This window comes from Ascaphus truei, chromosome 3 (assembly GCF_040206685.1).
Source record: "Ascaphus truei isolate aAscTru1 chromosome 3, aAscTru1.hap1, whole genome shotgun sequence".
In the NCBI taxonomy this organism is placed as follows: Eukaryota; Metazoa; Chordata; class Amphibia; order Anura; family Ascaphidae; genus Ascaphus; species Ascaphus truei.
This window is the reverse complement of record NC_134485.1, coordinates 355,529,119-355,550,095: the sequence shown is the minus strand read 5'-3', so window position 1 is coordinate 355,550,095 and position 20,977 is coordinate 355,529,119. Positions and strand designations below refer to the sequence as shown.

Sequence of the window (20,977 nt, the reverse complement as noted above, 5' to 3'; positions counted from 1 at the left end):
AGAGAGGAGGAGGAGGCACCAGAGAAGGAAACATTAAATGAGCGGTTGGATTGGTAAGACTTCAACTAAGAGAGGGCTGCGTTACAGAGGCCAATGGAGTATAGTTGTGCTGGAGAAGGGGGTAATCAACCGTTTGAAAGGCAGCACAGAGATCCAGGAGAATTAATCAATTAACTCCTGTGCATTTTACTTTGAATTATAAATATTGTTTTATTTTCTCAGAAGGCCTCAGATTATTCATACTTATCAGGCTTATAACATGCTTATTTTTCTTCATGTTTATCTGCAGGGTGAATTATAGTATTATAATAACTTTCTAAATAGGCAAAGAAAAGGAAAAGAAAGGGTCTCTGAAATAGACAGTCATCACTAAATGAGATTTCAAAAAGATTGTAAAAACCTGCCAAACCATGTGGTTACCATTGAAACATTTAAACTGAAAAACATATTTATACTCATCTAACTTCTTTTTACTAGTTGAGCTCAGTCACCTACATATATGGAAAACAAATACAGAAACCATACGCTCTTCCCAAATTGGCTTGCCATTTATTACGGAAATTCTACATTTTGATCCCAAGTCTAATAACAAAGGAGCTATTTAGTTCCATCTTTTGATCAAAACATCATTCAAACTGGCTAACCTGCATTTAACCTTTTATACCTTTTAATGCTTTTTCCATTAGTTCACTTTTGATGTCGATGATAGAATTGATTCTGAGAATAAGGGACCATCTAGTACACCTGTGTCTATAATAGCCAGTGTTCGACAAACTTATACATTTGCACGCCCCGGGCGAGTGGATTTAACATCGTGGCGAGCTCCTATTGGCCCAAGCAGCACACGTGTGGTACTAGGTGGCGAGTAGATTTTTTGGGGATTTGTCGACCACTGATAATAGCCAACACATTATCACTGATATAATATATCTAAGCCTGGGATTCCTATTAATGCTCCATTGGGATAGATGAAAATTGATAATATTCTTACCAACGTCCAGCAAATAAAAAAAACCCATTTATTTACATTAGGACGAGTTCCTCCAAAAAGTTTTTATGGCCAAAATGTAAGCAGAAGTTTTTTTCGCCCTCACATTTATGATTATGGTTCACAGAAAATTCCCGCATGCGTAATTATTACAGAACATTAAACACGGATGTGCATTGTGTGGTTAAAAAACAACTTTTTGTAACGATTTTTCTCAAAAATTGTAAGGAAAAGAGCTAATCTTATTTTACTACTTTACATTTCTGGTGATAAAAATAGGGGTGGTAACATTATAGAGAGGGATTGACTGATTTTCTAAGAGATTTACAAAGTACATGGTACCCGAGTACCTTAATTTAATAAAGTCATGTGTCGTACAGGGAACATTTCTGGCATCTTGTGTAACACGAGCTAATCATAATACACATTTTAAGGCCTAATAACTCTATTGCAGGTTTTTTTATTTCACAATTATACTAGTAAATTATCGTATATAATATACCGTATTTCCTCGATTCTAAGGCGCTATCGATTGTAAGACGCCCATTGATTTAATAACAATTGTCGAGGAGAAAAAAAAAAGAAACACTACATTAAATGGCTATTTCTCAAATGCACATGCAATGACAATTTACAGTAAATTAAGGCACCTTCAGCCTGTCGTAGGTCAACAGCAACCTCCTGCTCAGCACTACGGGCGCTGCACTAGGGTTGGCAGCATCGCGTTCTAGGAACGTCATTTTGCAACGTAGGAGATCAAGTGATCCTCACATTGACTCACATTAGCGGCCATATTGGTACAGGAACACGTTCCTGAGCATGCCCAGCTCCCGAACAGCTGCTCCAGCTTCTTCTGCAACCTCTCTCTCCTTTCCTTCCCAGTCTCCCTTGTTAGCCTCCAGCAACTTGAAAATACCGGCTCCACGTTGGACCCACCAGCTGCGGGTAACCCAGCAGCCCTCCCCACGGCGGCAACACCGGCTTCCCGCCTGGCCGGTACTCCAGCAGCGCTCCCTTGCAGCCTAGTTATTTTCAATGACATCGATTCTAAGACATTCCGATTTCAGAGATGTCAAAATGTAAAAAAAGGTGTGTCTTAGAATCGAGGAAATATGGTATTATTGCTATTATACTGTAGAATGTGAACAAATATTCACCCGGTGCTCCAGTGGTGATTGAATAATATAAACACAGTGAAAAATAAACGTGTCTAGTGAATAGATTACACACCAAATGCGGTGGTTTAAAGTGAGAAAGACTCCATCACTAAATTCGTGAAAGAGAAATATAAATATATTATAGTGGTAAATAAAAGTGTAAAACTATGCAACCGATGACTGCCGCTCAACCCCCATTGAACCTTCCTCTTGGGTTCTTGATAGTGATGTTTTTGGAAAATGCGGGGAGTATAAAAAAGGAAAATAGTGTAATTCAGTATATAAAATGGAACATATAGATCAATTCCCACGCAAATATGCACTCACACTCTTACAGTGATATTCAGGCATTGATTCCCATAGGGACTCTCCGGGTGTGGTGCTTAAATGCAATGCAATGTTGCTTGAGATGCAGTGTATGGATCCCAAGCATAAAACAAAAGAGAAAAGCAGTATAGTGTAGATGGTCACTATGTATTCAAATGGGTAAAAGCAAGCCAAATGACAACTCACATTTTAACCCTACGCATAGGACATTGTATAAACTGCCAGGTGATCTCCGGAGGGTGCAGTGAAGGTATTGCAGTCAAAAATACAAGAATGCAAAAGAGATATGTATAAAAAAAATACAAAAAAAATGTTCGGTATTGTCACGGGAGACCAAGCAGTTGCCACCTTTTTACCAGGATCATTCATTGAGCAAAACAAGATAATTAAATAAATTATAGTTTAAAATAGGCATACACACAGTGGAACACAAACTACAGGCAAAAGACCCACTTACTTGGGAACTGGGGTAAAAAACTAGACTCTTCTAGGTGCAGGGAATACTAAATAAGGATTTTCCCCTGACCGGGACTTAGCCCGCAATGCCCTCTTTCTTTCTGGAGACTCATATCCTAATGGGTGCATGGATTCTTATAGTATTTCTGACTCCATTCACAAAATACTGCAGCCCCATCAGAAGTGTGAGAACTTTCTCAGCAGCCAATCAGAGACCAGCCGGTAGAAAAAACAGGGTTAGCTGGAAATCTGAATGAACCAAGGGGCATGTGCAACTTGGCACCTCTGTCCCTGGTTCCCTGAATGCCACCCGTGGTGAAAGGCTCCTCCAAGTCTGACAGAACCAAAATGGCTAGGCCCCTCAGACATCGCCATAGCGAAATCTGGTAGCCGACAAAATTTGATTTTAAAGGGCTTTCACCTCATATGACATCCCTTGAACCAATCAAATGTCAGGAAACCCACGACACTGCCGGCCGGCGAAATATAACTTTCACCTGTGGCGACTGCGACGGGTGACGTCACCCGTCGTGTCGCCCTCGCCATCGACGGCACTATAGGCGCGGCCTTACCTAGGGATCCCCGCAGCTATAGGAACACTTTTCATCCCTGTGCCTCATTTTACCTTTCTGGCTGGTGAGTTGCACAAGCGTTTTCAAGGGGAGATATTGCCGGGACAATGTGCCTACATGTATCAAGGAATCAGACATGATTCCTGGGTACATTTTTAGGGGAACCAAGAACTTCGGACCCCAACTACCTAGGCACTTTTTGTATATGTATGAATCTTTCAAATCCTGCTTCTTACATTTCCCGCAGCACACTTGGAACAGAGGCTAATGGCACTGATATCTAGCCGATTTATTTAGCACAAAGAGGAAACCTGCACCTTGATAAATTGACACAGTCACGGAGTGTTAAAAATATGCAATTTGCGCAGGTTTTGGAGCAATGCTCCAGTTTGTGACACGGTACACATCCTCCAGTATCTTATCTCTTCACAGCAGAGATTCACATGCTGCCCTATGAAAAACAAGTGAAGAATGAATCGGTTATACAGTACCATGGAGGTCATATATCAGTCTCCCAACAGCACATCTGGGGGAAAAACTACCAAAGCAGATTTATCAGAGAGGAAAATATATTGGTTTTGATGAAAAATTATTTCTTGATACATTTGGTGCACCAGTTTTGCAGCCAGCAGACTTTAGCAAATAAACTTACAATACGTGTAGGAACCACTGCAACTAATCATGAGCCACTGAACACCTCAGATATACATTATACCCATTTGCCTTTCCATTGCACATATTATCATTTAAAAGTATTGTCTTTCATTAAAAAAACATACTAGTTCAAGTACTGTAAGTCCTTTGAAAAATGTAATTCTACTTGTTTTATGTATGCCACCATTATTATACTAATATAGCTGATTCTATTACAGCAAAGGTTAAAACATGTATTATTTATGTTATAGAACTGTGTCAGTAAAAGCTGGGTGAATAACTTGAGCCAAATCATGACTTTGATTTTCAACATTTCATTTTCAAAGTGATTCATATTTTTTTTTTATACTTTAGACAATGCCCAGCGTGTACTTCTGCCTACTAATGAGTTCATATATACAGTTTTACAAATGTGTCTTACCTTGTACATTTATATCCTTTTCCCTTCATTGATCTCTTTCCTTGATCTACGTATATCCAGAGAATTGGTTAGGTTATCCGATGTGAGCGTTGGGTATCTCAGCATCCAAGATCAGAAGTGTTGTCTATTGAGGATATTGTTCATCAAAAGGCATTAGAGGATATGGAAGAAAAGAGTTAAGACCATAGGTGTGTATAGAAGGAGCAACAAATAGCTAAATAAACCATACACGTGTCCACTTGCCTAATCCAAATCCCGGTAATTAAGTTATACCATAGGCGGAATTTAGAAGGGATCAAGAAGCATTAGATCTGGATAGTCCTTTTTATTTTTACAAACTGAATGGCAGAGTATGTCATTGTGTCTACTTGGCATGGTTAGAGCCCACGCCGCCTTATCTGTTTTGCTCCCATATTGGTGAAGGTGATAGCTTTGGTGTCCTTAAATAATGAACCTTCATTCCTGTGATGCTACTTAACTCTGTGCCTGTGGGGAGGATGAAAAAGGTCAAAGCTACGAGATTTACAGTTGTCATTATACACAGCTTTTATTACACAGCTTGGTATATGCAGATTTATACAGAGCCGCCGGAGGGGGGTGGGGGAGGGAGCGGGGGGAAGAGCTGGGAAAATTGTCACGGGACTGGAAGCCGCTGGAGTCCCAGTAAGAGCTGGAAGTTGGGCCCGGCCAGAGGTTGGGCTCAACCTGTGTCTGGCTGCTGGCCTCTGATTGCTGCTGGGCCCCAACTTTCCCCAGACGCTGCAGCGGGCCTCTCTCGCTGCTCAGCAGTGGATGTTAGGCTTGTTTGGAAGTGGGTGGGGGATTGTGTGTGTGTGTGTGTGTGTGTGTGTGTGTGTGTGTGTGTGTGTGTGTGTGTGGGGCGGGGTGGGGGGGGGAGGGGGTTGTGTGTGTGGGGGTAATTGTGTGAGGGGGCAGGGGGTATTATGTGTATATGTAGGGATTGTTTGCGTGGGGGGCTGATTGTGAGAAGGGTGAATTGAGTGAGTGGTCTTGAGTGATAGAAGAGGGGGAGCATTGAGTACTACTAAAAGGGGAGAGAGTGTGAAAGGAGAGGCGGGAGTGAGCAAGGGAGAGGGGAAGAGGTGGAGGGAGGAGTGAGAGGGGGAAGAGTGAGAGAGTGGGGGGAGAAATACATTGGGGAATAGTGGTGGGTGAGAGAGTAAGAAGGTGTGTAAGAGAAAGAACGGGTCCCCCGGTAGAAAATCTAGTCCTCTACTCCGCGAAAGTTGTCGGCGGCACTGGATGTACATGTGTGTTGGTGAATGTTTATCAAATACACAAAAAAAGGACAAAAATATATAGAAATTTGCTACCATCAATATCAATAATATATAGAGAGTGATGGACTTTTTTTTGGTGTCTTCCATCCTCTTTCAAAAATTTCCAAACTAAATATAAATAAGGTAAGTGATAACATTGGAGATATTTGCAAGACACAATCAGTTTGCACAATCAGTTATATAGGAGGGAAGGAGTTTGTGGGAAGGACTCCATTTGAGACCGATCTGAATCACACCTGAATGGGTCATTGAGTCTTATTGATCTACCAACTCCTACTGTCAACCCAATATTCTATCAAACCAGGATATGCCACAAACTGGGAGAGGGACCTAGGAATGGAGTTATCATGTGAGAAGTGGACATACTAATGAGATTGTATCTAACCCCCTCCAAATTGAGAAAGATTTATGCTGCAACATCTGGTCTCTGTTGGACGAACTGTGGACACTCTGGCACAATGATACATGTATGGTGGTCATGTCCTATTATTATTAAATACTAGATTCAAGTTCAAACACTTTTTTCAGACGTCTTGGAGACAGATGTCCTCTTGAACCCTGTCTCATTTTATTAGGCAAACCTCCACAGGGGGTGACCACATCTAATTATTTTAATCTTCTTATATATCACCTAACAGCTGCCAAATGTACCTTGGCAGCTTTTTAGGGGGAAAAAAGGTGCCCTGTCTTTAGATATTCGCCTCCAAGATGTATGGGATCTGATGTTGATGGAGAAACTCATCCTTTCAATTAAATATTCAATGGAAAAGTTTCTCTTGATCTGGTCCCCCCCGGATAGATTTTCGTAAGAATGATTAACTTACGTAACCAACAAGCAATGACAAATTACAGTCTTTTTATTATTATTTACTATTGAATACCTCTGGAACATCATAATGTTTTTCTTTGTTTTTGTCTTTTCTTTTCTCTTCTTCCTGAATATATTTCCATTGAGGTTTTAATCAAAAATACTCTACTTACCTTACGTATTGACTGTATTTGAATGAACGTATTCTGACTTGGTAATACAGTACCATATACTACCTTGTATCTGTCAATGTTTATAAAATGATTGTATACCAATAAAAACATTTTTGGAAAAGAAAGATGGCCTCAGGGGCAGTCAAATGTAATCTACTGTTAGGAGTATTACCACATTGCTAAAGCTGCATGTGATATTGTTGTATGGTGAGTGGAGCAGTCCCTCCAGGGGATGGACGGGCTTGTGGTTAAGTTTTCTGGTTTAACTATTGTATATGTGTTTAATAAAAACGGAGATGAGGTCACTTCATCCCATACAGTTTCATTGGGACTTCATGACTGGGTCAGGAATGAAGGATGAGTCTGGTCATCCCATTGCCATGTTAATGTGAGGACCAGAGTAACTATAGTGATAAAGTGAAAAAAGGCGCAAACAGATAAAAAGGTGTTCACTATGTATGAAGTGAAAAAATAAATAAACTCTTCTAATGAGTGAATAAAACAATCAAATGACAGAAAAAGTGAAAATGTGATATAGAAATATAAAATATATACAGTATCACCGCCTGCTCAGACCCACTGGGAGGGGTAGTCTTCACTCATCCCCAATGTAAGCAGTAGTACACACAAAATCCAGGGGGAGCATAGGGAAGAAACAAAAAACAGATCTAAGTGCAATAGGAATATGATTAGAGAAAATGGGTTCTTTGAATCTTGGCTCCTGAGAAATGGCTACTTTCAAGATGTAAGAATAATAACAGCAGTGTTGACAATCAGTCAGTGGTAGATGTTTAAGTGTGGCAATCGTCAGGGCGGTTCAGGTACTCAGGCGGGTATGTCCCAAGTAAAAGAGAGAGAACAGACTTGCATAGCGCAGATCAACCAAGGTATAAAAAACTTTTATCTAAGTAAAAAATGCACTCACAATATATTGAATAAAAACGGGCATGTCACACTTAATAAGTGTACAGGAGGATATCATCAGTCAGCTGGCTTACCAGAGTAACTAATCATGAGTCTATGCTATTCTAATATTTCATTTAGAAGGTGTGCATTTTTTTTTCAGATTTGACTTGAAGGCATCAGCAGAAGGACATTGTTGGATTCTAAGATTAATGGTGTTAATCGGTGACAGTTTTTATTCTATTATATCTGTAGCCATGGCTGGTTCTGGCTACTCATCTGCCCTCCCTGGCACATAAGTCCTGGTGGATGCAGGCAGTGTTAGGCCCAGTCTTGGCTTTGTCCCCACAAGCAGCTTCCCTGAGTGACAGGGGTGAAGGCGGGACATGGTCTGTGTGCGGCCCAATCCTGGGTGAAGACCTTGTACCCTCCCTCTCTGTACTAGGGAAGAGGCAGCCCTTAATTTAGTAGTTGAGCTCTGACTCTGAGGAGTGAGGTTGTCTCGCCCTGCGAGGTGGGACTGTATGATCAGTCCCATAAAGGGACTGTGATTAAGCAAAGGAGGAGAAATAAGGCTTCAATCCTACCATCTGACACAGGGACCATCCAAAGGTCTGGGACCTGAGAGCGAAGGCAGTATTCACTGTACTAACATGCTGCATGCAGTGGATGCTAAATAAAGACACTCCTGTTTCAATATACTCCTGGCTTGGGTCTGTAGTCAATCAGGGGGAGTATGGACTGGTTCTACCATAGGGGCTGCCTTCAGCAATCCTGAAGCCTGCGGTGGATAGACGCGCTAGCACCCAGAGACCAAACCAAGCATCTATCTCAAAAGCCTGCCCTGTTTCCCCAACAACACCGGTGGAACCTCAGCTCTCCTGCAAGCCAACAGGTATCATGCACCAGTACACCCTGGGTATCAGGCAGATCTCCCAGAGGGTGGGGGAAGCAGCGCTACATATGTATTTGCTTAAGTCTTGAGGATCATTTATAAAGCATTGTGATGTAATATAAAGTTTCATGTGCAAACATGCCATGTACTCTGCCAGGATTTAAATAAATATTTTTTTAAACAACACAATCTTTTGCATTATTGTTAACCTCACTGCCCCTTTGTAAAAAGAAAGCAGATAACACGTGCTTTCTCTTCCCCAGCTTCAAATTGATTGGCTAACAAGGTAAGTAAGGTGATCAGTAATAATCCCTGCTTCTAATCATTGTCTGAAGTCCATTAGTTGGATTGTACGGTACAAGAAAGTGCTGCACCTACAGTATTGACTGAGAACATAGCAGAATCATTTACAGGCATACCCCGCTTTAACATACGCAATGGGACCGGAGCATGTATGTAAAGTAAAAATGTACTTAAAGTGAAGCACTACCTTTTTTCCACTTTACAATGCATGTACTGTACATGTAAATAATGCATTTGTAACCAAAATAAATATTTTGTAACCAAAATAAATACAGTAGGCTTTATTAAAAATAAAATGAATGGGAGCAAGCAAGGAGGTGAGAGACACGCACGCGAGTCAGTACTGTATAGCAGCTCTCTCCTCTCTCTCTCTTTCTCTCCTCTCTCTCTCTCCTTCTCGCAGTCTCTCCTTCTCGCAGTCTCTCCTTCTTGCAGTCTCTCCTTCTCGCAGTCTCTCCTTCTCGCAGCCTCTCCTTCTCGCAGTCCCTCCTTCTTGCAGTCTCTCCTTCTCGCAGTCTCTCTCTCCTTCTCTCTGTCAGTCACGCACTCTCTCTCACTTAGTCACACACACTGCCACACACACACACACACTCAGTCACACAAACACTCAGCCACACAGTCACACACGCACACACTCAGTCATGCACATACAGTCACGCACACACAGTCACGCACACACACACAGTCACACACACACACACAGTCACTGTCACTCAGTCACACACTGTAACTCAGTCACACACTGTCACTCAGTCACACACACACTCAGTCACACACACACACACTCACTGTCACTCAGTTACACACACGTAACACACTGTCACTCGGTCACACACACACACGTCATACACTGTCACTCAGTGTCACACACACACACACACACACACACACACACACACACACACACACACACACACACACACACACGCAAAGATTGCAGCAGAAGCTCTGAAGAGGGAGGAGGGAGGAGGGGGGAGGAGGAGGAGAGCGGAGGGAGCAGAGTCAGGGGCTGCAGTGAGTGCGGGCGGAATCACTGGTTTAGCTGCTGATTTATGGAGCGGGAGTGCAGGGGGAACGGAGACAGATGGGAGGGGGAGGGCAGGGGGAACGGGGAGATCGGGCGCACCATAATAGGGACAAGCATGAAGGAGGTTGCGGGATTGTTGAGGTGCGCATGCCGCCACCGCATGCGCACGCCGCCCCTTGGTGTCCGTACTCACGAAGCATGAGTACGTACACAGGGGTATGGTGCAACTAAAAATAAATGTACGTACTTGCGAGGGTACTGTACGTAAAGCGGGTGTACGTAAACGGGGTATGCCTGTACTGTGACATACAGTATGTAGGACAGACAAGGCAATGCAAACTGCAACACAGATAAAGACTATTTTATCACAACATAAAGAAAGCACATTTATAGGTTACATAGATTAGCCTGTAAAGGAAATAACTCCGTAATGTGTGTGCAGATGTTTCAGAACGGTCCCACAAGCCTGTTCTTTAAATGTCACATAATATTTAAGCTGCATAAACCATGATGAATCTTGGGGGTAGAGCCACAAAGCTTCGTTAGTGACTTAATGAGATGTTAACTTCAGTTAATGTCTCGTTAAGTGCTAACGGGGATCTTCAAAACTCAGTAACAATGCATTACATGCTGATTTCAGTCGTAACGAGCCCTGGCGTTACTATAACGGATGATAGTGCTAATGATGCAAAAGAGGTGTCCCCTCTAACAACAAATAGTTTCCTGTTATTTGTACAGTATTGTATTGTATTGTATTGTATTGTATGTCTTTATTTATATAGTGACAAAAGTGTACTCAGCGCTTCACAAAGAATACATTACAGGGAATTATAATTATACAATAAGTGCAGCAAAATCAGACAATAAGAAAGGAAATCCCTGCCCCGAAGAGCTTACAATCTAAGAGGTTTAATGGGAAACTTACAGAGACAGCAGGTGAGGGAGTAAGTGCTGTAGATGGCAGTGCTTGGTCACAATGGGTGGTAGGAGTGACTGAGTGTGGGACATTAGCCATGAGGGCAGGCTATTGGGATGCTTGATTTGTGGGGTAAAATTTAAGGAAGGTCAGTGTTAAATACCTGTAACGGATTTTCTGACCTGGCCTGACCCACCCAATCTCACATTGGCCCCTGTGGTCTAACCAGTCCCCATTACATGGTATTGTCTGGTGGTGCACCTGTTGGCAACAGGACTCCTGAGTCTCCCGCATGATGTTGTGTGGGGATTGCCAACCCAGACAGGCATCTGAGGTAGTGTGCATGAGTCCTACCTATATCCAGTGCACCGCCTCCACCTCATCAGGATCCCTGCGTCCGCATGGGGATGGTGCTGATGAGGAACTCCTCCGTGGTGCCATCATATGTAGAATAAGTTCAGACTCACACATGAAGATGTCTTTGATCAAGGTTGACTTTATTGTGGCTTACGGTGCGGGCCAACTGCCCCTTACAGTGATTTGTCTAGCCACACATCTTGCTGTGCTATCCTTTCAAAGGTACACCCTCCCAATGGAGTGGGATCCCCTCTCCCCTCAGGGAGATCACCCCTGTGCCAGGTCCCTGGACACAGTATGGCTTTGTCAGCTAGATGTTACTTAACATAGAATGGGGCCACTAGTTAAAGCACTAGTGTGCCACCCACTCCAAAGTCTCAACGCAGACTTGCTCCTTACTCCAACACACTAACTTTGAGCAGTGCTGTGCCTTATATCCCTCAGGGGGCAGGCACATCTCTGATGTCACTAACGGTGGACTCAGAGTATGTAGCCACTCCCATCCATACATAGGGCACCTCACCAGGGTGTGAGGGCAAACCTCCATGATTACTGCTGGCATCCCTGTAACTTACCAGGCTTACTGCCAGCAGGAGAGAAAACTGCAGACCATTTTACAGCATGGCTACATACTATTATGTTATAATAGTATTAATGAGATCTCTCACTATTTGACAATTAATACAGGCAGTGTTTCCCCATCTCAACATCACTGATCAGTCCAGCAACTTTTTTGATAGGCAATAGCTTACAATAATGTTTATATTGTTATAACTCCCCCACCCCAAATAACCCTTTTTGTTTTAAAAAGGATACAAAGAGAAAAATTATATTAAATATACCAAATGAGAAGCAAAAAGACTTCTGTAGCGCTAGGATGAATTTTGTCTCCATTCATATATTTCTTGCCAGTAAATCATGCGGTTTTGAAAAACGGTATACAACAAAGCGGATTGAAACCGAAGTGGATTTCCAAGTATTTCGCTTTTGGAGAAAAAGGAAAAGGGTTTGATCTCATCTATTATTTCGTCCTAGCGCCATAGAAGTCTTTTTGCTTCTCAGTACCTGTTCTGGTTTCTAGAGAAAACCAGTTAGACTTTTTAGGCAGCTCAAGGACTTGTGTGATTTTGTGTTATTATAACACTGTATTTATATTGTTTATTGCACTATTTATTGCACTTATTTTGACGTATTTATATACTATTTTGCACCATTTAACTAGCGCTTTATATACACTAATTTGCACTTCAAAATAATCCGAATTGATTTACTTCAGTGTTAAATCACCCTGCAACAATAAAAGAACATAGCAAGCGAAAAATGCCAACATTGGGAAACACAGAAAAACATATTGAAGCATGACTCCCACGCTGGCACTGCAAGCCACATCACAATAGAGGCTCAGGTGTGGGCAAGAAATATCACTGGACTGTGTGACAGACGGCGTGGCAAAGCTAGATGGTGGCCTGAGCACCTAGATTGCCTGCTGAATAATATTAATTCATTGGTTACAAACTGACTGTATGCCTGCCCAACACCTCTGATGACTGCCATGGTGTCTCCAGCCACCTTGAATTAGGTGCTGTATGTAGCGACATTGCTGGTTAAGGACAGCTAGAAACTGCCGCTGATACTGCAGGATTGCAGAATCCCCGTGGGCATCTTTCACAGCATAGGCCATGGGCTGGAGCAGGTGCCACAGGAGCAGGAGTGCCAGCATTTATTTGTTTTATTTATAAAAATGTTTTACCAGGAAGTATGTCCTGGGCACAGAGTTATGATGACAAATACATGGTTACAAATACATAGTTATATTAAATGAACAGGGTTATACATTATATATGTAGCCAGGTCACCCCCTCTGCCCTGTGACCTCCGTGGCCGGGACCGATGGTGGGTGCTGCCGGAGCCAAGCGGCAGACCCGCCGGCCATTCTTGAGGGTGGGAGCCGAGCAGGGAGCGCTCCGGAGGTCCCCAGCGGCTCCCGTGCCGGGCGCCGCCATGTTGCACGAGTTCGCGCATGCGCAGTGAGTGCCGGCGGCCCTGATGAGTTGCGCATGCGCAGTGATAAGCGTGCGAACCCTAGCCTATCAGGGAAGGCTCTTGGAAGGGACTACAAGTCCCATGAGCCTCAGCAGCAACCCACATGACGCCAGGGAGCCAATAGGGCTACAGGAGCTCCCTGCTTGCAGGGAATAGATACATTTTGTGGGGTTTGTGAAGACCAGGAAGAGCTAGGGGAAGGAGGTGAGTGCAGGGGTCTGTGACCCGCTGCATTAGGCCAGCAGCCCCCTAGCCCCAGATAGATCCTGAGCCACCTTATAGCTTGTGGTGCTGTAGGGACAGGCCCTAGGTTAGGGACCCTGCCCCATTAGCTGTTTGCTAGCCAGGGACACAGCGAACGCTGCGCTTCCCGCCAAGAGGCTTGGGCTCAAGCCTACGCCATTAAAGAGAACTGGACTATCTTTAGGGTAGGATCGCCTCTGACGGATCACCGCACGGGTGGATCCAGGATGTCGTGCAGGAAATCGCCGGATCCTTTGTGAAGATCCTTTAAAGCCAGGTGCCGCCGCACCGCGCAGGTATTGTTATAACGTGCACCAACAGAGTACTCACACATAGTGGCAGCGCTGACCACGGGACAAGGGTTATACTGTGGACACGGTGTGGGGGTACACAGTGGTGGGCAAGGGGTATACGCTCCTAAGCGGGAGTGACTGACACTTGAGACTTTGGTACAGTTATTGAGTTGATAACAAATGGTTAATGTGCGTGTATTGTGTTATGTTGATGCTGCATATAGTAAATGGTTATACCTATACTCCAGTGTATGTGATTACTATATGCGGGTCCTGTGTAGGGGACATTCTATACTCCTAGAATCCTGCACAGGTGGAGGCGCTGATCAAGAGACGTTACAGAGAGCACCCCAGGTTCCCAGCATGCGGAGGGTCAGGCCTCTTGTGTACCTGCAGGTATACGCACCACCTGGTAACACATAGGTTCCCCCTCACATACACTCTATATGCGGTTGGGTGGGGGAAAACCCGTTACATATACAAGACATTGCATGCACAGTAAGAGATAATATATTATAGGCGTATGTAACAGTTACAGAGCAGATTAAAATGTGAGACAGCTTTAGTTTTGAAAGAACTTAGACTGGTGGCGGCTGTGAGAGTCTCCGGTAGATTGTTCCAGTTGTGGGGTGCACAGTAGCAGGAGGAGCGGTCGGATACTTTGCTGAGCCTTTGGACCATGAACAGTCTTTTGGAGTCGGATCTCAGATGAGAAATGCTCCATGTGTTAGGGGTGAGGAGCTTATTCAGATAGACAGGTAGCTTGCCCAGAAAGTATTTGAAGGCAAGATTGGAAAGATAAAAGATGCACCAAGTCGTAGTAACTTAGATTACAGTAAATCAGGTCCACATTGGCTGCTTAGTTTTAATTTGAGGAGTAGTTGTGTAATCTCTTCAGATACTAGAACAGGAGATGGTATAGGAGCCACAACTGTAGTTGTAGACACAACTAGAGTTGAAGTGGCAACTGGAGCCACAGCTGAAGATTCCACCTCGATTAATTTAACAGGAAAGCTCTTGTGGCCTGAGAAGTATCCTACTCAGAAAAGGCTCCCTCTAAGGCCAGAGCTTGCGCTGGGAGTCGGTGAGACGGGTCTGTATAGAGAACACAGAGGTATGATTATAATACTGTGCCAGAATAAATAGAAACATGAGGGCAAGGTCCTCAAAAGTGTGAACTGAATAGGACTAAAGGCATGCTAAAGCTTAGCACCCTTTTGTGATTCTGGTCATCTACTGTATGTGCAAATTATGTGCAACGTGTATACAATATAATTGTAAGTAGAAAATCAGATAATGTTGTTTAGTATCTTTGACTAAAATAGGTAAATTTTCGGCCTATAAAAACATTATGACAGGTTTTCTTACCAACAAACAGGACTTTGAGACATGGGATCATGAAGTCATAGAAATATTTTCAACCACTGAGACACACAAGAAGATATATTAAATAAGGATGTCATTACATATTTTTCGAATCTAGATCGAGTATATAATGTACATCTCAAGCAAAAATTTGGTGGGAAATAACTGGTCTCAAGAATTATATAAAAAGCAGACCTAGTGCCTAGAGGTCTAAGGGCCTCATGCAGTAAGCGTCGATTAAGTGAAATCGGCAAGTTTACCGATTAGTCATGTTAATGGCGATTTTTCCTCTCCGTATGCAGTAAGTGCCGAATACATTCAAAATCAACCCGAAAACAAATCCGCCCACTCTCACGATGATTATCCGATCACACACAGGTGTATCGGCGTGCGTGGCGGGGTGCTGATAGGTTGCCCAATCACAAATCTTGCTGAATCAGGCGAAACAAGCATGTATTGGATTGCGCGCCATATTTAAAGGCAACGTGTACTGCTAATCATTCTCTGTGTTGTTGGGAGTGAGAGAGAGAGAGAGACGCACAGAGCTGGCTGATTGAACATTTGCATATTGACGGAGAGACTTGTTGTGTATTGGGTGAGCTTTGTCCATTGTTGTTTTGTTTACATCTTTGTCTTGTTTTATATGTGGAAGTGTTTCGTGTGATTGGCTGTACATTAGTTGTCTGTTTATTGTGAGTGCTGGAAGTATGCCCGCAAAGCGTGGGAAGAGTGATGCTGGTGGGAGTGGGAGTGCTACTCGTGCGAGTACGCGTCGGAGTGAACGTACTGTTCAGGGGAGTGATGTTGCTGGTGCACCGAGTGGTGTTGCTGGGAGTGGGAGTGCTGGTGCTGGGAGTGGGAGTGCTGGTGCTGGGAGTGCTGTTGCTGGGAGTGCTGTTGCTGTGAGTGGGAGTGCTGTTGCTGTGAGTGGGAGTGTTGTTGCTGGGAGTGGGAGTGTTGTTGCTGGGAGTGGGAGTGCTGTTGCTGGGAGTGGGAGTGCTGGTGCTAGGAGTGGGAGTGCTGGTGCTAGGAGTGGGAGTGCTGGTGCTGTGAGTGCTGCTGGTGGCGCAGTTGCTGATGGGGTGTCTGGTGGTGGCGTGCTTGCTGGTGGGCAGCTTTTGGAGGCTCTTCCATTGGAAGAAGGAGAGTCCAGTCAGCACCAGCCAAGCTCTGACCCTAAACCTGCTCGGAAGAAACGTGTGGAAAAGCCACGTAATCCTCGCTTCAATGACCAGGAAAATACAGCTCTTGTCACTGGCATTCTGGAGCACTATGACAGTATATATGGACATTTACTAGGTAAGTGTACCTTTACATTTATTATTCAAATACATGTGATCCTAGGTCATCTGAGTTTTGTTCATATGCAAATATGGGTTCAGAATATCTTTCTATGTTAATTAGTCTGGAAACACAGCTTTTTATCATGCCTTACAAGGACAACTAAACACAGGCGGTCAATTTGCCATAACTGCATACAATATGAATGCAACCTTGCTTACATGTATAGGTTTAGTAGTGAATGCTCATGTGCTTCACATATTACACATAAAACAGCATGTTTGCTATCTCTTGGAACAGCTAGCAGTGTAGGAAACTGGTGCTTCTATTATTATTAATTTACCTCATATATTTTATATGTTTTTCAAGGGCGGACAAGTTCAGCAAGCAGAAAAGAAATGTGGGACACAATAGTCATTGGTGTCAATGCGTGTGGGAATCATGTGAGGGACAAGCGGAATTGTCACAAGAGATTTGATGATATTAGGTCCAAATTGAAAAAGAAAATACAACACCAACGCGTGCATGCTACTGGCACTGGAGGTGGGCCGACACCACAACGTCTCATATTAAGTCCATTGGAGGAGCTGCTTCGGGCAAAATTACTTCCCGTCGTCGTGGAAGGCTTACCTGGTGACCGTGATATAGGAATTTACCCCTCACAATTTCCACCAGGTGAGAAATATTACTGTACTAGGCGTGTCGTTGCTTACAGTTATTTTGCATAGTTACACTGCTTTTTATACTGTCTTCACAATATAAGCATACCTGCATCTATATATGTATATGTCTGATTCTGTATATATATATATCTCAAAATAGACATATATGTTGTAGTCCTACTAAAAGCAGTAACTAATATAGCACGTGCCATTGCGTGCTCATTTACATGTGAATTCCCAAAATGCATTGCTGCAGTGGAAGCAATTGATGGTGGGCGAAGATGGGGAACAACAGGGTAGTACACATGTGTAACACATGTTAATCAGAAATTATTACTAGCTACAGGTACAGAACAGAAATATGTATAATATTATTGTGTATTTTATTTATTTTACTCCGACAAACATGACATTACTGCCTATTTTAAGCATGCATCAAATATATTGCATGCAACGGCCTACAAACATCACTTGCACTAACACATCTATAGTTGTTTATGAAAAGGTCCATTTTTGCTTTAAGTCATATACAGACAGCATAATGAGGCACACGTATCATATTTTATGTCATTGTTTTCATAACTTAAAAACTGCACACGACTATTTAGCTCATCTACCATTGTGTTAAAGCAGCTGCAATTAATATCTCATCACAGCATACACTTCAACAGAGGGGGTGGGGTTCAGCACACACACTAATTGCAGCCTCATTTTAGGGTCAACTTAGTTCACACCATTTTCACCTGTTTCAAGTAATTGAAAGGTGTGGCTGATTAGGCTTTTTGGGGAAGGGAATACCGTTCTTACAACCTGACTAGCACAACTGAAGTTAATCACACTCATTTGAAAGCTTCACTTTAGCTACTAAATGCCCCAACAACTCATTACTTATCAAAGCGTACGTCACACATTAGTTCACTCATATCTATAGTTGAACTACTACTATCAACGACACATTATCACACACTGCATGTGTTGTCTTGTTTAGTCACAGCCACATTCATGTGTGCCACATCTTCTATTAATGTACCACACATATCCTCTACCAAAAACAACACTTTTTGCAATATGACCACCTTCATGATAACCATTGTGAATGGTCATCTCATGATAGTTATGTACATTATGATACTGATATCACTACACAACATATGATTTTTATGTACTAATTTTATCTATTTATCCTCACGCATTACTGCAGGAACATAGTATGTTTTATGTTAGGGAACTCAAAAGTTCTAAGTACACAGGCATGCACATTGTTATTACAACTATTTATGTTCACTTTCACACACACATTTTGGGTTAAGGAAATGATGCTGTTAGGTACTCATAAATACAGAACATACAATAACTGTTTGTTCAATATTTACACATGTAAATGTAAAACTTATGTTATTGTTATATATAGTTGCCCCTGAAGGACATGTGTCACCTGAGACTGAACAAGTGTCTTCACCTGGGTCAGCCAGCTCAACACACCTAGAAGGTGAGTGTATCAGTTGGTGGCCATATAATATGTGCTCTTCTATATGTTATGTTGTCATGTTCATTATTTGTTTTGCACATCTTCTTTAAATAGGATTACTTAGTGTCAGTGAAAATGAAGTGTAAGGCAACTTGTATTGTGTTAGTGATGTTAACTATCATGTAGGAGTTGTGAGTTTACAGCAAGTTTTCATTCACTCATATTTCATACTGAGTCCAAACATTATTCTTAAGTCAAGGTAGTTTTTAATGTGAGGTTATAAAACGTATGGAAACATGTTAGTTGTTACTTATGACACAGTACAATTACATAGTAACACAGCAGAGATTAACATGCCATTTAATAATGTGTACATTTATTTGTAGAACATGATGAAGAGGATTTTGATGATGATGATGATGATGATGATGATGCCGCCGCCGCCGCCATAGACACACAAATACAAGCAAGTGACCATGAAGAGGTTCCAATTGAAACTGTTTTACCGCCAAAACGTCCAGCAAATACCACATATGATGCAATTGTAGCTTCTGAGGGAAAAATTGTGGAAGCAGAAAATCGTCGCCATTCTGACCTGATGACAGTGCTGGAAAGGATGATTGCACTGCAGGAAGAAACAGTTTCACAATTGGCACATCTCCACAGAGTCTTCATTGAAGTGCCTAAACAGTTGCAAAAAATCAACACCTCATTCGAAGCATTAGTTGTTCAGCAAACACAAGCTAATTACTGGAGAATGACTAATGTACCACAATTCAACACCTCACAGGCAGGATCTGTTCATGCAGGTCAGTTTTCACCACATTCATCTGATATTCATTCACCAGGCCCAAATGTTACCGGTCAAGTAGCAGACATTGCTGTGCAGGTTCCTGATGACATCCTACCGCTGCCATCTGTACAAATTCAGCAGCAGACACCTACAAAGGAGGCGACAAAAACAAAACAAGACACACATGAAACAGACCAACCATCACTTGTGCAGTGTCTACCAACTTGCTCACATGTGTCAGTGGGCACAAGCCCTGTCCGTGAACAGTCACTACCCAAAAGCCCTGTAGGTGAGTCACTGCCCAAAAGCCCTGTAGGTGAATCGCTGCCCAAAAGCCCTGTAGGTGAATCGCTGCCCAAAAGCCCTGTAGGTGAATCGCTGCCCAAAAGCCCTGTAGGTGAATCGCTGCCCAAAAGCCCTGTAGGTGAATCACTGCCCAAAAGCCCTCTAGGTGAGTCACTGGCCACAAGCCCTGTAGGTGAGTCACTGGCCACAAGCCCTGTAGGTGAACAGTCACTACCCAAAAGCCCTGTAGGTGAGTCACTGCCCAAAAGCCCTGTAGGTGAGTCACTGGCCACAAGCCCTGCCCGTGAAGTGCCAGAGGCCACTCAAAGTGGCTCTGTTGTGCCTAAAGTTGGTGGCAAAAGAAAAAGGAAAATTCAAGAGACAACAAGCAGGCCTGTTACTCGCTCGCAAAAGGAACAAAAAAAATAAATTTTAAAATTCACAAAATATGTCTTTGGCCTTGTTTTGTTGACTTCAGATTATCTAATTACTATTGTATGTATGCTGAAGACTGTGTTGTTTCCAAACTTTCAAGTATGTTCTTGTACACGTGAAGTTTTGGAAATGTTAACACTCCTAATTAATGAATAGTGTTATAAATATTTATGTTTTAATCGTCTGTTCAGTAATGGTCCACCAGGAGCCAGTTGCTAAGTTTAGAGAAGCTGCCATTGACTTTGCAGCAAAACATTGCATTTGGGTGTGTTAATTGATGTAATCATTGCATGTGCATATTATTTTCATGCAATTATAAAAGCACCTATTTAACTGCAAACATCTTTCTTGTACGTGTACAGCAGGATTTTGTGTTAAATATTACTTACCTTTGGTGGCCATTGTAATGTTGTCCTTTAATCATTTATGTGTTCTTGTTTCAAGCACATCTCTGAATTGATACTAATATATATGTAGTATGTATTGATATATGCACACACACACACACACAGACACACACTGTGTGTGTGTGTGTGTGTGTGTGTGTGTGTGTGTGTGTGTGTGTGTGTGTGTGTGTGTGTGTGTGTGTGTGTGTGTGTGTGTATATATATAGTACTATCTAAACTGGTATAGATGTATTTACAAAAAACATACACTTCATGCTTCCTTGTGAAAACACACTATTTTAATAATACAGGCCTAATGTTTGACAACTATACTAAGTGTGAGCCTCTAACATTATTGGGTGCAAACAAATGTTTATGACTTAATTCACTCATGTTTATCACCATTTAAATAGGTTTCATACAAGGCCTACTTACTGCCATCAATATGTTGTGTGTACTCCTGCA

General features: G+C 42.6%; 3 protein-coding genes across 3 annotated transcripts in view; 2 read left to right on the top strand and 1 right to left on the bottom strand.

Annotated features, from left to right (window-relative positions):
• FAM124A (family with sequence similarity 124 member A) overlaps positions 1-4,735 on the bottom strand; it is a 96,674-nt gene extending 91,939 nt beyond the window's left edge. Inside the window, exon 1 of the mRNA XM_075591983.1 lies at positions 4,576-4,735. Coding sequence (XP_075448098.1) covers positions 4,576-4,604 — 29 coding nt within the window. The 5' untranslated portion in view covers positions 4,605-4,735. The remainder of the gene's footprint in view (positions 1-4,575) is intronic.
• Positions 1-20,977, top strand: part of LOC142490133 (guanylate cyclase soluble subunit beta-2-like) — a 431,574-nt gene that overhangs the window by 64,640 nt on the left and 345,957 nt on the right. The gene's annotated exons all lie outside the window — the stretch shown is intronic.
• Positions 11,377-20,201, top strand: LOC142490763 (uncharacterized). The gene is made up of 4 exons (XM_075593182.1): positions 11,377-11,413; positions 14,736-14,921; positions 18,557-18,634; positions 19,000-20,201. Exons 1-4 carry the CDS (start codon positions 11,377-11,379, stop codon positions 20,118-20,120), a joined length of 1,422 nt encoding a protein of 473 aa, XP_075449297.1. The 3' UTR covers positions 20,121-20,201.

What these genes read in the sequence shown, in the direction of transcription:
- LOC142490763 (XM_075593182.1), top strand. Translation starts at nt 11,377, where the DNA reads ATGTCTTTGATCAAGGTTGACTTTATTGTGGCTTACG. An exon ending in AGAGCTTGCGCTGGGAGTCG is followed by an intron (nt 14,922 to 18,556) that starts GTGAGACGGGTC and finishes TGTTATATATAG; the next exon opens with TTGCCCCTGAAGGACATGTG. An exon ending in CAGCTCAACACACCTAGAAG is followed by an intron (nt 18,635 to 18,999) that starts GTGAGTGTATCA and finishes ATTTATTTGTAG; the next exon opens with AACATGATGAAGAGGATTTT.